The sequence below is a fragment of the Triticum urartu genome, chromosome 4 (assembly GCF_003073215.2).
Source record: "Triticum urartu cultivar G1812 chromosome 4, Tu2.1, whole genome shotgun sequence".
Classification (NCBI taxonomy): Eukaryota; Viridiplantae; Streptophyta; class Magnoliopsida; order Poales; family Poaceae; genus Triticum; species Triticum urartu.
The window spans coordinates 211,182,421-211,198,565 of record NC_053025.1 but is presented as its reverse complement, the minus strand read 5'-3'; the positions used below and the strand labels follow the sequence as shown (position 1 = coordinate 211,198,565).

General features: G+C 47.8%; 1 protein-coding gene across 2 annotated transcripts; it reads right to left on the bottom strand.

Moving 5' to 3' along the window:
- Positions 1–240: 240 nt before the first annotated feature.
- On the bottom strand, positions 241–15,900 carry LOC125551319 (myosin-binding protein 7-like). 2 transcript variants are annotated; one of them, XM_048714505.1, is made up of 3 exons: positions 14,399–15,899; positions 896–942; positions 241–710 (listed from the first exon to the last, which is right to left on the bottom strand). In XM_048714505.1, the coding sequence occupies exons 1-3, from the start codon at positions 15,569–15,571 to the stop codon at positions 611–613; spliced, it is 1,320 nt and encodes a 439-aa protein (XP_048570462.1). In that variant the 5' UTR covers positions 15,572–15,899; the 3' UTR covers positions 241–610. The 2 variants fall into 2 exon arrangements, with proteins under 2 accessions (XP_048570462.1, XP_048570463.1); XM_048714506.1 differs by lacking the exon at positions 896–942 and having other exon boundaries at positions 14,399–15,900.
- Positions 15,901–16,145: the final 245 nt, after the last annotated feature.

The window sequence follows — 16,145 nt, the reverse complement described above, 5'->3', positions numbered from 1 at the left end:
GAATATTTTCCTAACAGTAATAAAGTGCCGTGATTACTGTAAAAAGTATATGAATAAAAGCTTGCCAAGCCGCTAACCTTACCGATTAGATCCCGCTTGAACCCGCTTGAACCTGTGCAACTGATACGTTGGGCACAGCATCTGCCTTATACCTCATTCCGCATCGCCCACCCAAACCAGAGGCTTGCCTTTCGATATTTCAGAAATTAGATAATGATCTATTTTTGTGGTAAAATTACTGGTAACTTCAAAATCCGGTCTTCCACAAAATCTGGTATGAGTACAGAAACAGTAGCACATCATAGCACTGCTAAACAATCTCTACTTCTGATATTGCTCGTTACTTGGAGTACTTTGTACAAATGAACCAATTCGTACTTGTCTAAAAAAACAATCATTACAATAGTAGGAGAAAAATAGGCACCAAATCAAATAAATGGACAAGACCTCGAACCTCAGTTGATAACTAGATAGATCGCCAGACCAAACCAGCATAAAATTTATGGACAAAAGAGCGAAAAGATATATGCAGCAATGACAACACTTTTCACAAAAGCATCATACAAGCGCAGAGTCTTCCTCGGCCGCTGCATATTATAAGTGAGCGGCATCACCTAGCTCTCTTAAGAAATCTTCTGTATCTCTGTTTGTGGGACCTATCAAGCAGCAGCATTAGTCCAACATAGCTCCCGCACAAGCCAAATGGGTACCTGCGAACGATGCCCAGCAATGGTTACATACAGAAAGATACTCCCTCCATCCCAAAATAAGTGTCCCAGCTTTAGTATAACTTTAGTAAGTGTCACTAAAGTTATACTAAAGCTGACACACTTATTTTGGGACCGAGAGAGTACAAGGTAACTGTTAACAAATTGAGCAAGATTTGACAACTCACTTGATGCGATCTAATTTCTTTTGCCGGGAAAAGACAGATACGATCCACTGGATGAAACAGAAAAGAAGCAAATCAGCAAAGAAACTAACGATGCATTTGGTTCGCCGAAAAAAGGGCGGCTTCCGATTACATCGGTTTCTAAAACCGTAGCGAGCGTTTGTTTCGGCGACGATGCTTTCCATAAACGCGCTTCCCGATACAGCCCTTCACGAAATTGAAACCGCCCGAATTCGCCGGGGTTGGAAATCGGGACTCGGCCGAAGTAACCAAACGATCCACGTTTTACGCAAGAATATCCGGAAGCGACGCTTCCTGAATACGATACAGCAAAAACATTACCGGCGCGGTACCAAACGCGTCGTAAGGTTTACCCTATAGTTGCCATGTTACACTAGTATCTGCTTGAACCGGATTAAAACATGCAAATATAGTAATTTGAGTACTCTCTGCATTATCATTGAAGTGAGCTGCTCAATTCTTTACTCCCCTTTTCCCATTCTTCCTATTTTGCTGACAGGTGGGTAAGTTCATTGAAGTTTAGACAAAGTTCATAAAAAAGTCATGGAAATAATTGCCCCGTAAATTTAATTTAATATCCAGGAGAATGAGGTCAGGGAGGCTTTAAAAAGGATGAAAGCAGACAGGGCGATGGACCCTGATTGTATCCCTATTGAGGCGTGGAGAGGCCACTGAGACATAGCGATAGCATGGTTAATTAAGATTTTCAACCTCATTTTTCGAGCAAACAAGATGGCCGAAAAATGAAGGCGAAGTATATTAGTACCGATCTACAAGAACAAGTGGGATGTTTAAAGTTGTACTAATTATAGTGGGATTAAGCTGATGAGCCATAGAATGAAGCTATGGGAGAGTCTTGGGCACCGCTTAAGTAGAATGACAAGCATGCTCGTTAATCAATTTGGTTTCATGCCTGAGAGATCGACCATGTAACCCATTTTCAGGAGAATAAGGACCTGCACACGATCATTGACTTGGAGAAAGCTACAATAAGATACTGTAGAATGTCATGTGGTGAGCCTTGGAGAAACACAAAGACTCAAGAAAGTACATTACCCTTATCAAGGACATCTACCATAATGTTGTGGCAAGTTCGAACAAGTGATGGCGACACTAATGACATTCTGATTAAAATAGGACTGCATCAAGGGTTAGCTTTGAGCCCTTACCTTTTTGCATTGGCAATGGACGAGGCCATGAGGGATATACAAGGAGATATCCATGGTGTATGCTCTTTGTGGATGATGTGGTGCTAGTCGACGATAGTCGGACAAAGGTTAATACAAAGTTAAGAGTTGTGGAGACTGACTTTGGAATCGAAAGGTTTTAGACTTAGTAGAACTAAAACTAAGTACATGAGGTTAGGTTTCAGTACTACTAGGCATGAGAACGAGTAGGTTAGCTTTGATGGGCAGGTGGTACCTCAGAAGGTCACCTTTCGATATGTGGGGTCAATGAACGTGATATCCATGAAGATGTCAGCCATTGAATCAAAGCTGGGTGGATGAGGTGGCGCCAAGCTTCTAGCGTCGTTACAAGAGTGCCACAAAACCCAAAAGGCAGGTTCTATAGGATGTCGATTCGACCTACCATGTTATATGAAGATGGATGAGGGGACATGTAAAACAGTTAGGTGTAGCAGAGATGCACATATTGAGATGAATATGTGGCTACACAAGAAAGGATCAGGTCCGGAATGATGATATTCGTGGTAGAATTCGGGTAGCACCGACTGCAAAGAAGCTTGTCCAACATAAGATGGTCTGGGCATAGCGTACGGTTAAAGCGTGTTGACAATGCCAAGAGAGGTCAAGATAGACCAAACATGACATTGGAGTACGTAAAGAAAGATCTAAAGGACAGGAATATCACCGAGGAAATAGCCATGGACAGAACGCGTGGAAGTTCCTATCCACATGCCAGAACTATAACTTGATTTCGAGATCTTATGGGTTTCAACTCTAGCCGACCCAACTTGTTTGGAAATGAAAGGCTTTGATGTTGTTGTTGTCGTAACCATACCACAATTTGCACAACAATGCTGTCAGGCGCCATGAGAGCTATGGCAGGTTATAGTCAACTGTGCATAGGTCAAACCTCATGCTTAATAATAAAATGTCAGTAATGATCCAGTTCTGACACCTCACATGTTGATGACATTCACGTATTTTACTCTGTTTAAGGACATTTGGTAGCAGACCTGACACTAACCCATATAATAAATAAACGTTTGGTCATGATCCAATTCTGACACTTCACATGTTGATGCGTAATGTCACGCATACTATTTTGTTTACAGGGCATTCGGTGGAACACCTGAGCTGACCAATAACAAAGAACTTGATTTCATGTCAGAGTCAGACTGCTTTCTTCCGCTGTTTGGTAGTATAATGGAACACAACAAAGTGTTTTCTAATTCAGGTTTGATGGATTATAAGATGTTCACGTACTGACTGAGTGAACTAAGAAAATGGGGCCTGAAGATCGAATGCAACAGATGCACAAGAAAGAAACAATTTGTCCATATCCTCAAATTGACAAATTATAAGGCATATTTTGCTCATGTGTTTGGTGACACTATAACCCAAATACTCCCTTCGTTCATTATTATAAGATGTTTTGGATATTTTTAATATGAACTACGTATGGACTGAAATGAGTAAACATACCAAACATACATCCAATTTAAAACTGGGTGCATATATACGAGTGAAATTACACAAACCACCAACTATTGAGGTTGATTTTGCACACATGTACTCTTCAGATTTATTGGACAAAACACCACCTATTGATGTAACCAAGAATTACGAGTCGACAAGTCGAGCTGAGGTTGAGACTCACGTGACTACTCTAGACTACTGCTGGACTAGTCGACATGGTACTGTACTGCTGAACTATACATAGTATGTACTCTCTCCGCTCACAAATACTACCAAGATGTTTTGGGTATTTCAATATGGACTGCATAAGGACTAAAATGAGTGAACAAATACACTAAAACATGTCTATACATCCGATTCACAGAAAAAATAGAACATGTTACATTTGTGAATGGAGGTAGTATATAGAGTATTATATAGTATAGTATAGATAGTATACAATAAAAATTGAATACATGTGAAGTGGATGAAGAATGTGAGGCTGGGCCAATATTCAATGGCCATGGCCGCAGCGGAGAAATCAAACCCAAGAAGGGAAGGAGAGAAGGAAGAAATTACTTGCTGATGAGTGATATTTTTTACACTCCTTCACCCTTTATTTAAACCGAGATATTTCATTAAAACCGAGATATTTCATTAAAACTGAGATATTCGTTCCGATATTGTGACTAATGACTAATGAATGCAAAGGATTTCACAAATCCTCTCTTTGATGTGTTTCCACAAGAAATGGGCTAAAAAGGGAAGAAATCACGTGTGAACATGGAAAGGAGTGAAAAAGGAGATAGAAGAAATCAGGAGGCGCACCAGAGAAAACAGAACAAAAGACGGCGTTCCTGTGGATTCTGAGGCTCCTCGTCCACCTGAACAACTTTTATAAATGGGACCACGCCAAAATGCCAACAGAACGTCCGCGAGCGAAGCCAGAACAGAGCCACCTTCATCCTCTCTCATCAACCCTAGCCGTCGCCATTACCATCTCCATAGCCACCATCACCACCATCACCACCATAGTTCATCTTCCTCTAGTTCATACTTGTAATTGTGCATCGCACAATTAATCCACTGTAAGACATTATCAATCAATCGATCTTCAAAATGTGTTCTTCATTCCATCTGATCTCCATGTGTGAGTAGTTCGGTAAGGTATGGGTTGAGGCCTAGGCCTTGCAACCCGTTATATTTGTTGTGGGGATCAATGAAAGTGCTTTGAATTAACGCCCCGTATATGTGAAATAAAATTATTCCGTAGATGTTTCTTGTCTTGTCCGTATTCTTCAACCCAGGATCATGGAGAACAAGCCATGGAGAGGCTAAGGGCAGGGAGAACGTAAAGTGTTATTCTGAACACCGGTGACAGAAGGGTTCGCGCCGGTGGACTTCGAGGAAGTTTTCGCTCTGGTGGCAAGGCTCGAGTCTGTGCAGCTGAGCCTTGCCCTACCGGCGAACCGGGGCTGGGAGGTTCACCACATGGACGTCAAGTCGGCATTCCTCAACGGCGACCTTGAGGAGGAGGTTCAAGTGTCTCAACCGCCGGGCTTCACCGCCGACCATCATGATTACGGCATGTACAGGCTACACAAGGCCCTATACGGGCTGCGGCAAGCACAGAGGGCATGGAATGCCAAGCTAGACACGAGATTGGCATCGCTCAGCTACACGCGCAGCGCCTGGAGCACGGTGTGTACGCGCGAGGGACCAGGGACGCACAACTAATCGTCGGCATCTACGTCGACGACCTTATCATCACCGGAGTTGAGCAACACGACATGCGCTGCTTCAAGGAAGAAATGAAGCAGCTCTTCAGCATGAGTAACCTCAAGGTGCTACACCATAGTCTGGAGGTGAACCAGGAGCCTAGACGGATGTACAATCACCCAGGTCGCCTATGCCAGCAAGCTGCTCAAATGAGTGGGCATGGCGGACTGCAACACCACGCACACCCTGATGAAGGCCCGCTGCAACAGCAGGGAGAACAAGGAGAGGCCAGTGGACACGAAGTTCTACCGCAGTGTCATCGGTAGCCTCAGGTACTTGGTACACACCCGACCAGACATCGAGTTCCCAGTCGGGTTCCTAAGCAGGTTCATGGAGGCGCTAGCCAGCGACCATCTCGTGGCGGTCAAGCATCTGCTCAGTTACATCGCTGGCACACTCACGCACAAATGCATATATCTCCGCGGCAATGGTGAGACCTTGATTGGCTACAGCGACTCGAACCCCACCAGCGATGTGGACTCCAGAAAAGCACCTCAGGCATGCTATTCTTCCTCGGCAACAGTATGGTGAGTGCTATTCTTCCTTTGCAACAGTCCGGTGAGCTAGCAATCGCAGAAGTAAAAGGTTGTCGCCACCTCTTCGAGCGAAGCAGAGAACATTGTGGTGGCTACGACAGCGGCCAAGGGATCTGGCTGGCTCGTCTCCCCGGCGAGCTTCTGAACACCGACCCTGCTACACTCTGCATCGGCAACAATCCGCCATCTCGCTCTGCAAAAATCCGGGTGCTTTACGACCGAAGAAAGCACATTGATCTGCCCTACCATTTCATACGATACAGTGGAGAAGGGCTCGGTTATCGTGGAGTTCATCGGAACCGGCGAGCAGAGGGCGGACATTCTGACGAAATCTCCCGGGCGAGTTCATTTCCATGAGCTCAACGTAAAGATTGGAATTGTCAAGATAACACACAGGGATTAGGGGGAGAATGTTAGATATAAACTTTGTGTTCTTTACTTAATTAGTCAGGTTAGTATAGGTCGGTTCAGACTTTTCTTAGCCAGTAAGAATGTTACTGTCAGAGCTAGTAGTCATTGTGGTATTTGCTTGGTCTGCCATCTGTTGAGCAGTACATGAACTGTATATTTTTTGTAGGTGCAATGAACCTGATATGCCGGTTGTGGCTGAGGCGGTTCACAAGGCCTACAAAAGGACTAGTAGATTATCCTTGTATTGTAAGCTTGATATGTAACACCCCGGATACAAGTTTCCATATTTGTACTCCAACTCTTGCCTTTTCCGGAGATGCGATACGATATTCCCTCGTGGTTGGGTTTTGTTTTTGTTTTGCTTGTGTACATGTCATGCATTTCATATCATGTCATCATGTGCATCGCATTTGCATACGTGTTCGTCTCATGCATCCGAACATTTTCCCCGTTGTTCGTTTTGCAATCCGACACTCCTATGTCCTCCGGCGTCCCCCTCTTGTCTCTTTTCGTGAGCGGGTGTTGAACATTCTCGAAATGGACCGAGATTTGCCAAGCGGCCTTGATGAACCACCGGTAGACCGCCTGTCAAGTTTCGTGCCATTTGGAGTCCGTTTGATACTCCAACGGTTAACCAGGGAACCGTAAAGGCATCGTGTGTGTTGCAGCCCAACACCCCTCCAAGTCAGCCCACAAACTCATCCAAACCCTCTCCATCCTCTCGGCCGTTCGATCACGATCGCGTGGCCAAAAACCGCTCCTCATTTGGACTCTCCTAACTCCCTCTACTTATATATATGTCCTCTCCCCCGAAATTTTCGCGGATGAAACCCTAGCCCCGCTCCTCTCACGCCGCCGGACGTGTCCGTCGGCCACGTCCCCTGCACCAATCGGGCGCCGCCACGTCATCAACCCCGCCGCCTCAGCCAACCGCGCGCCGCCACGCGTCCCCGCCCACTTCAGCGCCACCCGTGCGGGCCCGCCGGGGCCCGAGCGAGGCCCTCTCCGGCCCGAGCCGTCCGCCGCCCGCGCCTCACCCGCGAGCGCGCGGCTCCGCTCGTCGCCGTCCGGCCGCCGTCTGCCGCTTCCCCGGCCCGGTCGCCGCCGCCCTGCGCCCTCCACCTCACCCGCACCTTGCCTGCCCCGTCGCCCAGCGCGCGGTCGCCGCTCCGGTCGCCCGCCGCCGCGCCGCGCCGGATCCGGCCGGATCTCGCCGCCCCGTCCCGCCGGCGTCCTCTCCGGCCGTCTTCTCCACCAACTCCGGCAAGTCTCTGGCGTGCCTCGGTTTCTGTGCGAGGAACCCTAGATCCATTTCGGAGGGGTATAATTTCTCTGAGTCTTTCTGGGATACATTTTATGCCCTTGTTCGTGATGCCATAACTCCTCATCCGTTGCTCCGTTTTGTGCATGCAATATATCGAAATGTTCATCAGGATGTGCTCTTTATTTTGTTCCATTGTGACCTGCTTGTTTGAGTCCATCTTGATGCCCAAATCGCTGATACAAGAGTGCTATAAAATGTTAGATGTTGATTCTTATTAGATTATGAGCATTTGTCATTTTTGCCATGATTATTGTGTGCTGCATATGGGTATGAGCTCTACATGTGTTTTGGGTATGCCATGCCATCTTTACAGGGTGTATGCCATGTATTTTTGTGATCAATGTGGTGACTAGCACAAGCATGCAAAGTAGCTCTCGTAATATTGCTGATTTCAGAGACTTAGAATTTCACTAAGTCTTTGCTCTGCTGTTATTTTTATGTCATGTATTCATATTGCTACAGTGAGATCCATGCTTCTTTTGAGTATGTTCAGTAAGGATGATTTGGACATATGGTTATGCTCTATCCATCTATGCCCCTGTTTGCATTTATGGAGTGCCCTAGCATGACTTAATCTTGCTCTACTTTTGCTATAAAACGTTCCTGGCAGATTGTTTACATGTTAATCAATTTTGCCATGGTTGTTGTAGTTGATCCAAGCATGCTATAAACTTGTTCTTGCCATGGTTAGCCTTATGAACATGTCTTCTTACTGGTAGTATGCTTAGCTTGTCATGCAATGCCTTGTGGTGAGTGAATCGAGCTCGCAAAGAGGCCTTCATAATTCTGTTTATGCCATGCCCAGTTTTCTGTTAAGTCTGAATCTGTTAACGAAACTTGCTATGTTTACATAGGTGCCATCATATCTTCTCATCCTTTTTGGCTTATGGTCAGTAAGGGACTTTTGTTCTATGCTTTGAGTAGATTCATGTCATGCCTTGTTTTGCTATGATATGTTCCTGTAGCATGTTGTTAGCTTGCTCTAAACATGGCTTCCTGATGTTAATTCCTGGCATTTTGTTATTTTCTCTAAGTCTGTGATGCTGATATCTTTTGCACTTTTGCCATGCTTGTTTGAACCTGCTCTTGTGTGATTTAGCCGTAGCTCAGTGTTCATCTTTTGTCAAGCATCTTGAGTAGATCACTGCCATGTGCTTTGTTGTTATGTTGGAGTGCAGTAGCTTAGTTTCTTGTTGCATTCTAGATGGCATCGTGTTGTTAATCGCAGAATTGTGCCATTCTTGTTTTGCTTGCCATTTGCAAACCGTGCATCCGATTTCGGTGATCTTTATATCGATTTCGGCCGAAACCAACTCATCTTTCCAGCGGCGCACTTGGTTTGCCAAGTTGATGCCTTGTTCAATCTTTCCCTTCCGGAGCACGCATATGTATTGCTTATCACATCCCGCATGTCATGGCATGTTTTGCATCATGTTGTTTGTGCATTGCACCGTGGTTGATTGTTGTTTCCTTTGCTTGTGTTCTTGCCTTGGGTAGAGTCGGGAGATGAGTTCGTGATCGAGGAACCCGTTGTAGGCTTGGCCTTATGCCTGGTGTTTTCTTCCACTCTTGCCGCCCTAGTTTCCGTCATACCGGTGTTATGTTCCTTGATTTTGCGTTCCTTACGCGGTTGGGTTATAATGGGAACCCCTTGACAGTTCGCTTTGAATAAAACTCCTCCAGCAAGGCCCAACCTTGGTTTTACCATTTGCCACCTAAGCCTTTTTCCCTTGGGTTCTGCAGACTCAAGGGTCATCTTTATTTTAAACCCCCGGGCCAGTGCTTCTCTAAGTGTTGGTCCAAACTGGGCGATGTCCGGCGCCTCCTGGGCAACCAGGGTCTATGCCAACCCGACGTCTTGCCCATCTAGTGTACCCTGAGAACGAGATACGTGCGACTCCTATCGGGATTTGTCGGCACATCGGGTGGCTTTGCTGGTCTTGTTTTACCATTGTCGAAATGTCTTGTAACCGGGATTCCGAGTCTGACCGGGTCTTCCTGGGAGAAGGAATATCCTTCGTTGACCGTGAGAGCTTGTGATGGGCTAAGTTGGGACACCCCTGCAGGGTTTTGAACTTTCGAAAGTCGTGCCTGCGGTTATGGGCAGATGGGAATTTGTTAATATCCAGTTGTAGAAAACCTGACACTTAACTTAATTTAAAATGAATCAACCGCGTGTGTAGCCGTGATGGTCTCTTTCCGGCGGAGTCCGGGAAGTGAACACGGGTCTTGTGTTATGCTTGATCGTAAGTAGTTTCAGGATCACTTCTTGATCACTTCTAGTTCACGACCGTTGCTTTGCTTCTCTTCTCGCTCTTATTTGCGTATGTTAGCCACCATATATGCTAGTGCTTGCTGCAGCTCCACCTCACTACCCTTTCCTACCCATAAGCTTAAATAGTCTTGATCTCGCGGGTGTGAGATTGCTGAGTCCCCGTGACTCACAGATACTTCCAAACAGTTGCAGGTGCCGATGATACCAGTGCAGGTGACGCAACCCAGCTCAAGTGGGAGCTCGATGAAGATTGTGTTCGTTGTGTTGTTTCGTTTCCCGTTGATCAGTAGTGGAGCCCAGTCGGGGCGATCGGGGATCTAGCATTAGGGGTTGTCTTTCTTTATTTGGTTCCGTAGTCGGACCTTGATTGTATTCTGGATGATGTAATGCTATATTCATGTATTGTGTGAAGTGGCGATTGTAAGCCAACTTTTTATCCCTTTCATATTCAGTACATGGGATGTGTAAAGATTACCCCTCTTGCGACATGCCTACTATGCGGTTATGCCTCTAAGTCGTGCTCCGACACGTGGGAGATATAGCCGCATCGTGGGTGTTACATGATACTACTGATAGAGAAGAAAAGGGCAGCTTCACAAAAAAGATTCAGTGCCTCTCGTTCCTTCCTCGCTCGTGTTCATAGCTTGTCGCTTGCTCATAGCTCATAGTCCAAGCAAAACTGTCCACAATGTGTCTGCTTATGGTCGTTGTTGCTTCCCCGCATGCTCGCGTGCTGCTCCCTTAGATCAAAAGCCTCTACCACATCCCGCTGCTCCCGCCCAACCATCACCCCCTTCTGCTCCGCCTCGATCTGCCGGCACTCCACCTCGATCTGCCGGTTCCAGGGCTGCTTCGCTCTGATCCACCGGCCCATTGACCAGCTGTTCCAGTCCGGCTCCCGATCCATCCGCTGGGCTTGGTCTACTGTTAAGCCACCGCCACTTCCGTCCTGTGCGGGCTGCAAGCTGATTTGACAGACCAGTAACCTCCGGCTGCCATGTTCGTTGGTTCCTGGTTAACTGGTTTCACCTCAATTTGTTCAACAAAAAACAGATACAATGTATATGTTGTCAAGCTATGTCATCATTCCACGTTGCCCAGTAAGTTTTGATGGTACTAACACACCAAGTTTGTCGCCTTCTTTCGCTTTTATATGTGTGGTATTTGTCTCTACGGTGTTTTCCTGGCGAGGTCTCATGCCCACCGTGCCTGGTTCCTCTTGAGGCTCCTACTCCTCCGACGCCACCGGCTCTTGATGCGGATGCTCCTAAGGTTGCCAAGGACGCATCTAAGCTTGCTGATGAGACTGTGGTTTGTGCTTATGAGCAGCAGGTTTTGGCCTATGAGGAGGCTCTTCCGTCTTATCGTGATGCTCTGTCTACTTACACTCGATGGTTTGATGTTGATGCTTGTGTTGCGTCTATTCTTACTTCCAGTGTTCTGCCTCAGTTTGCCTCTGAATTTATGGGCCTCGCTACCGTCTTCGGGTTGTGGACATGTTTTTGCCAGCGGTATCAGCCCTCTGGTGACGTCTTATACGTGTGCGTGGTTCGCCAGGAGCATGCTCTTCAGCAAGGTGTCTCCACTATTGATGATTCCTTTTTTTTTGAGATCCACTATTGATGATTCCTACGCACATAGTTTTGCTATCTGGCGCCAGCTTGACTCTCTTCGCGCTGCTCGTTGTTGTACTTGCCAGTGTTGCCAAGTTGTGCTATCAAGCTTGGAGTTTCATCGCGTCTATGAGTTCTTGCCTCGGCTTCGTAAGGAGTTTGAGTCACTGTGTGCTAAGTTGTTTGCTCATGTTCGTATCTCTTCTTGAGGCACTTTCATAGATTTGGGCTAATGAGACTCGTCTTTGTGGTGCAAGTTTCATTGATGTTCCCTCGTTGGTCGCTGCTTGAGCTCCTGCTATGCCGTCTGCCGCACCGGTTTTTTCCCGCTCCAGTGCTCCGCCACTCCTCCTGGTGGTGGTGAGGACCGCTCTCGTACTCATTGCGGATACGCAAAAAGTATGGTCACCCCGAGCTTGATTGCTTCTTGAAGAACCGACATCTATGCCCGGCGCGTACAGCGACTTCAAGGACTTGTGCTTCTATCCCAGCCCCTTCAACAGTGTCCCTGACTGGGACACTAAGCAAGATATTGTGCGACTTAGGCATCTGCTTGCAGCTTTGGGTTCTTCTTCAACAGAGTTTACTGGTCTTTTTGCTGACTCTTCTAGCTCAGAGAGACCACCCCCTTCATTGTCAGGAACACATCACAAGAGCTCTGCTTGGTTTTGGCCCTTGCCGCCATGATTTTCTTCCGCTCCCATCACCCTAGTCTATATGCGCTTTCTAGTTTTCTATATTCTCCGCTGCGTCCACCAAGTCCATTGCTCTTTTTCGTGTTTCTCATGTCATGTGAGTTCACCAAACCTTTGTCCATCAGCCTCTTTTTTCGGTCCTTGTTGTTTTCTATAGGATTTTCGTGGCTCTCTTTTTCCATTGTCGATCTATGCCGATTCTCTTGTCGCTGAGCTTCTTTTGCCGTCGGTTTTCTTGGGCTATGATTTTGTGTGCAATGCTTCATCCTCTTGTGTGCCATCTTCTTTGACAACCCATCTTCTCTTGATATTTCTCTTGTATCTTCTACTGATGTGGTGTCTTCCTCTGATGCACCATTTTCTCGTTATCCCCTTTGGCTTGACTCGACAAGTTTTGAGAACTCTTCATGCTACGACAACAATGTCAAAGACGTGGATTTTGGATTATCATTTTCTTTGTAGGGTTACACTTCTTCAAATGCAATGCTATTGCATATGCTTTGCATTTGAGGGGGCTGGTAAGGAGTGTTAGTATTGGTCTAGGAGTCCTTAAAAAGCTATGTGTTTTTCCTTGAACCCCAAGTCTTGTGTAATATATATAAATGCAGTAGAGATAAGTTGTATCCATAACAAAAGGCATGTTGCGCTTTAACAGTGGTACACCTCTGCAGGGTTAAATAATCTATCTGAGTAGTTGTGTCCATGGTTATGGACTTGGATATGTTGTATTTGATCAGAGAACAACTTCAACCAAAATTGTGTCTTGAGGATTCTTCTTCGTGTGTATACGAAGGGGAATGCAAGGCCGTGTTATGTTTGCGGTTAGGTTAGGTGGATATAATCATTGTTTTTAAGACATCCTGCCTTGGACGCTTAGGCGATAAGGCATCCTGGCAGCGCCTTATAAATATGCCCGCCTTAGGCGCTAGAGCGGGTGGTGATCGCCTTAGGTCGCCTTACCGCCTTAAAAACAATGGATATAATAGATGGACCATTTACGCTATCTTACCTTGGGTACGCTCTCTTTCCTCATCTCTAATAGACGCAAGTTGCAGCATGTCTCTATAGGATGCTAGTGCTTGCTGCGGCTCAAACCTCCTCATTTTTTTAGAACAATGCATACTTAGAATAGATCTGGTGTAAGTCTTGCGGAGTACATCATGTGCTCACCTTGTTTTTCAACCACCATTTGTTGCAAAGGACTACTCCGACTTCGACGGTGACTACTATGTTGAGCTTGCACGCCATGAGTGGACCAGAGGTTCCCCGGTGGCTGGCTGAGATTGTGGGCAGGATGTTGTTTATTCCCGGCCCTCTTAGGCCATTTGCTTTTTTGACTGCGCTCAAACTATTTGATCTTTTTCTTGGATGATGTAACCTTGGATATTTCCGGTCTCTAGATGTAATACTTATTTCCTTCGTCAAAGTTGTACTAAATCAGCGACACTTATTTTGGGACGGAGGGAGTATTATTTTAGCTCATGTGAGCATCGTTCCTATGTTATATTACCGTTTGAGTCTTGTGATGATACAACCACGTAAAAAAACATAAGTGTGTATTAATGCATGTACGTATCCTCAGTTGGCAGAAAGCTAAATTTGGAATAGTTCCAAATCCGGGGTCCGACACCGGCCCAGGAGCACCAGGCGCAGCGTGGATGGATAGTGGGGACGCAGCGGCAACGGCTGCATGGAGAGGGCTTGGGCACAAGGAAATGTGAGAGAGGATCCAGCCCGCACTGATGATAACCAATCAGCAGTCAACTCGGTCGGGGATTACTAAACCGGCTGGTTAGTGCAATAACCGGTTTTAAAGTTGGGAGTTGAACCTTAAACCGAGTGGCAAGTTTAGGGTTATAAAGTGAACTTTTCTCCTTAAAATATCCAAATATCTAAATAAGCTGAGCCACTGCAGTAGTGCAACCACAAATATTCCTAATTTGATAAAGGACTACAATTATGATTTTCCGCTAGTTATATAGAGCAATAAAGCACTTCTAATAATTTACTCTGATCATATTCAGCACACATATAGCAATGCCTTGTTGCATGTCTAGATTATTACTATTATAGTGTGTGTCGTTTTCTCAAAACCCAGTATTACAACATGAAGAAATGAAGAATACTTAAATGTACCGGTTTACTTATAACTCATGGATCACTATGAACAAACTAAGAATTTATAGAAGCACGAGACCAGCTGAGTTTACCTTAATTGCGGTCACAATGAAGAATTTCACGCAGAAAGGCTGCCTCTTCACCAACTTCCTCTTTGGCGCTACGACCGCTTGCGGCACTGGATGCAATTTCAATGAAACTGCAGGCAATGGTGCTGCCTCCTCGCAGAGCTGGTGAGCGATATCCTTGAGCATCACAACCTGCGCCTTCTCTGCTCCCATTGACATGATTGCATGCCGCATCGACTCCCGATCTGCCTCCAGTGCTTGTAGCCTTGCACTGAGCTTTTGTATCTGCTGCTCCTCAGCCCACGCCCCAACCCCATCAACAAAGCCCACGTCGTTCCCCATCGGTGTCTGAAAGTAGCAGCAGTCCTCAGGTGCGGCGACAGGCACGCGATGCACTGCGTCCACAGTGTACACCCGGTCGCAGTCATCATCCAGGTCCGACACGTCCTGCTCCACCACGTACGTGAACTCATCAGCCGCTGCAATGCCGCCATCATACAAGCTGTCATTGGAGAGTGCGCGCCCATGGCGCTGGCGCCGTGGTGAAGCGCAGATGACCCCCTTATGGGCATCTCGGCCGGGCATTGTATAGAGCATGTGGTGGGTGCGTGGAGTACCGACGTCGGAGGGCGCAGGATAATCGAGGCATTGGATGGAAGGGTAGTCGTCAGCGAAGAGGTTGTCCCCCGCGGCGGCTGTGGGAGATGAGGGGAGGAACGACGGGGAGAGGAACCCGAGCTGGATGAGGCGGGAGCGGCACACCCGGAGCTGCTCCGAGAGCGACTGGATGGAGGCATCACGCCGCGCGATGGCGTCGTGGAGGGCGGCGACCTCGGAGGCGTCGTGCGCGAACCGCTCCTCGGCGAACCGCCGGAACTGGCGCGCCTCCATCATGGCCTCTGACTTGTCCCGCTGCAGGCGCAGGATCATGGACATGGCCTCGCTGGCGGCCTCGGCAGCGGCGCGGCGCTCCGCCTCGAGCTCCTCCTGCAGCTCCACCATGCCGCTCTGCTGCCACGCGACCGCCTCACGCGGCGCGGCCGCCTCGTCGCCGGGCCCCACCCGCGCGACAGCCTCCGCTGGCAGGTTCCGCTTGCGGAGCGTGACGCGCGCAGGGGCGGCCGTCACCGGCGCCTGGTCATCCCCGCTGCCGCATAGCGGGCACGCGTCGCCGTCGCCGCCGGGGTCGCTCGCCATGGCGGAAGAAGGGCACGCCACAGGCAGGCGCGCATGCGTGGTGTAGGCGCCCGCGCAGGAGGCGAGGGCGGCGTTGGGGCGGTTAGGGTGAGAGGGTGCGGTCAAAGCCGAGGAGAGGCGCGGCGCGAAAGGTGGCCCCGAAGCGAAGGAGTTTGCGTCTCGATGATTTCTTTTCCATGCCAAGTCTGGGGTGGGCGGTCTGGTTTTGGGCAAGTTTGAGGGTGCTCTGCTGGTGCGGGTCTGGCGGGAGGGGCAGTGCAGCGCGAGATTTGGATGCTAGGGCGGGAGCGATGGGTTTGGCTTGGGTGGCTGTGGCCGCCCGCCGTGCCGGAACGGAGGCTGCTGGCGATATTTCTGGCCGGGGCGGCTGGAGAATGAGTGGTGTGGCAGACTGGCGGCAAGGGCATGTACAATGATTGATAAGATATTTTATCTTAAATTTTGCATGTAATTTAAAGATGATAAAAAAATATCTATAATGGGTCATCTATGGTGAAATGGCTCTCCTCTCCTCCCCCTCCCCCCTTTCCTCCTCCTCCTTCTCCTTCTCCCCCTTCCTCTCCCCGAGGTGCCC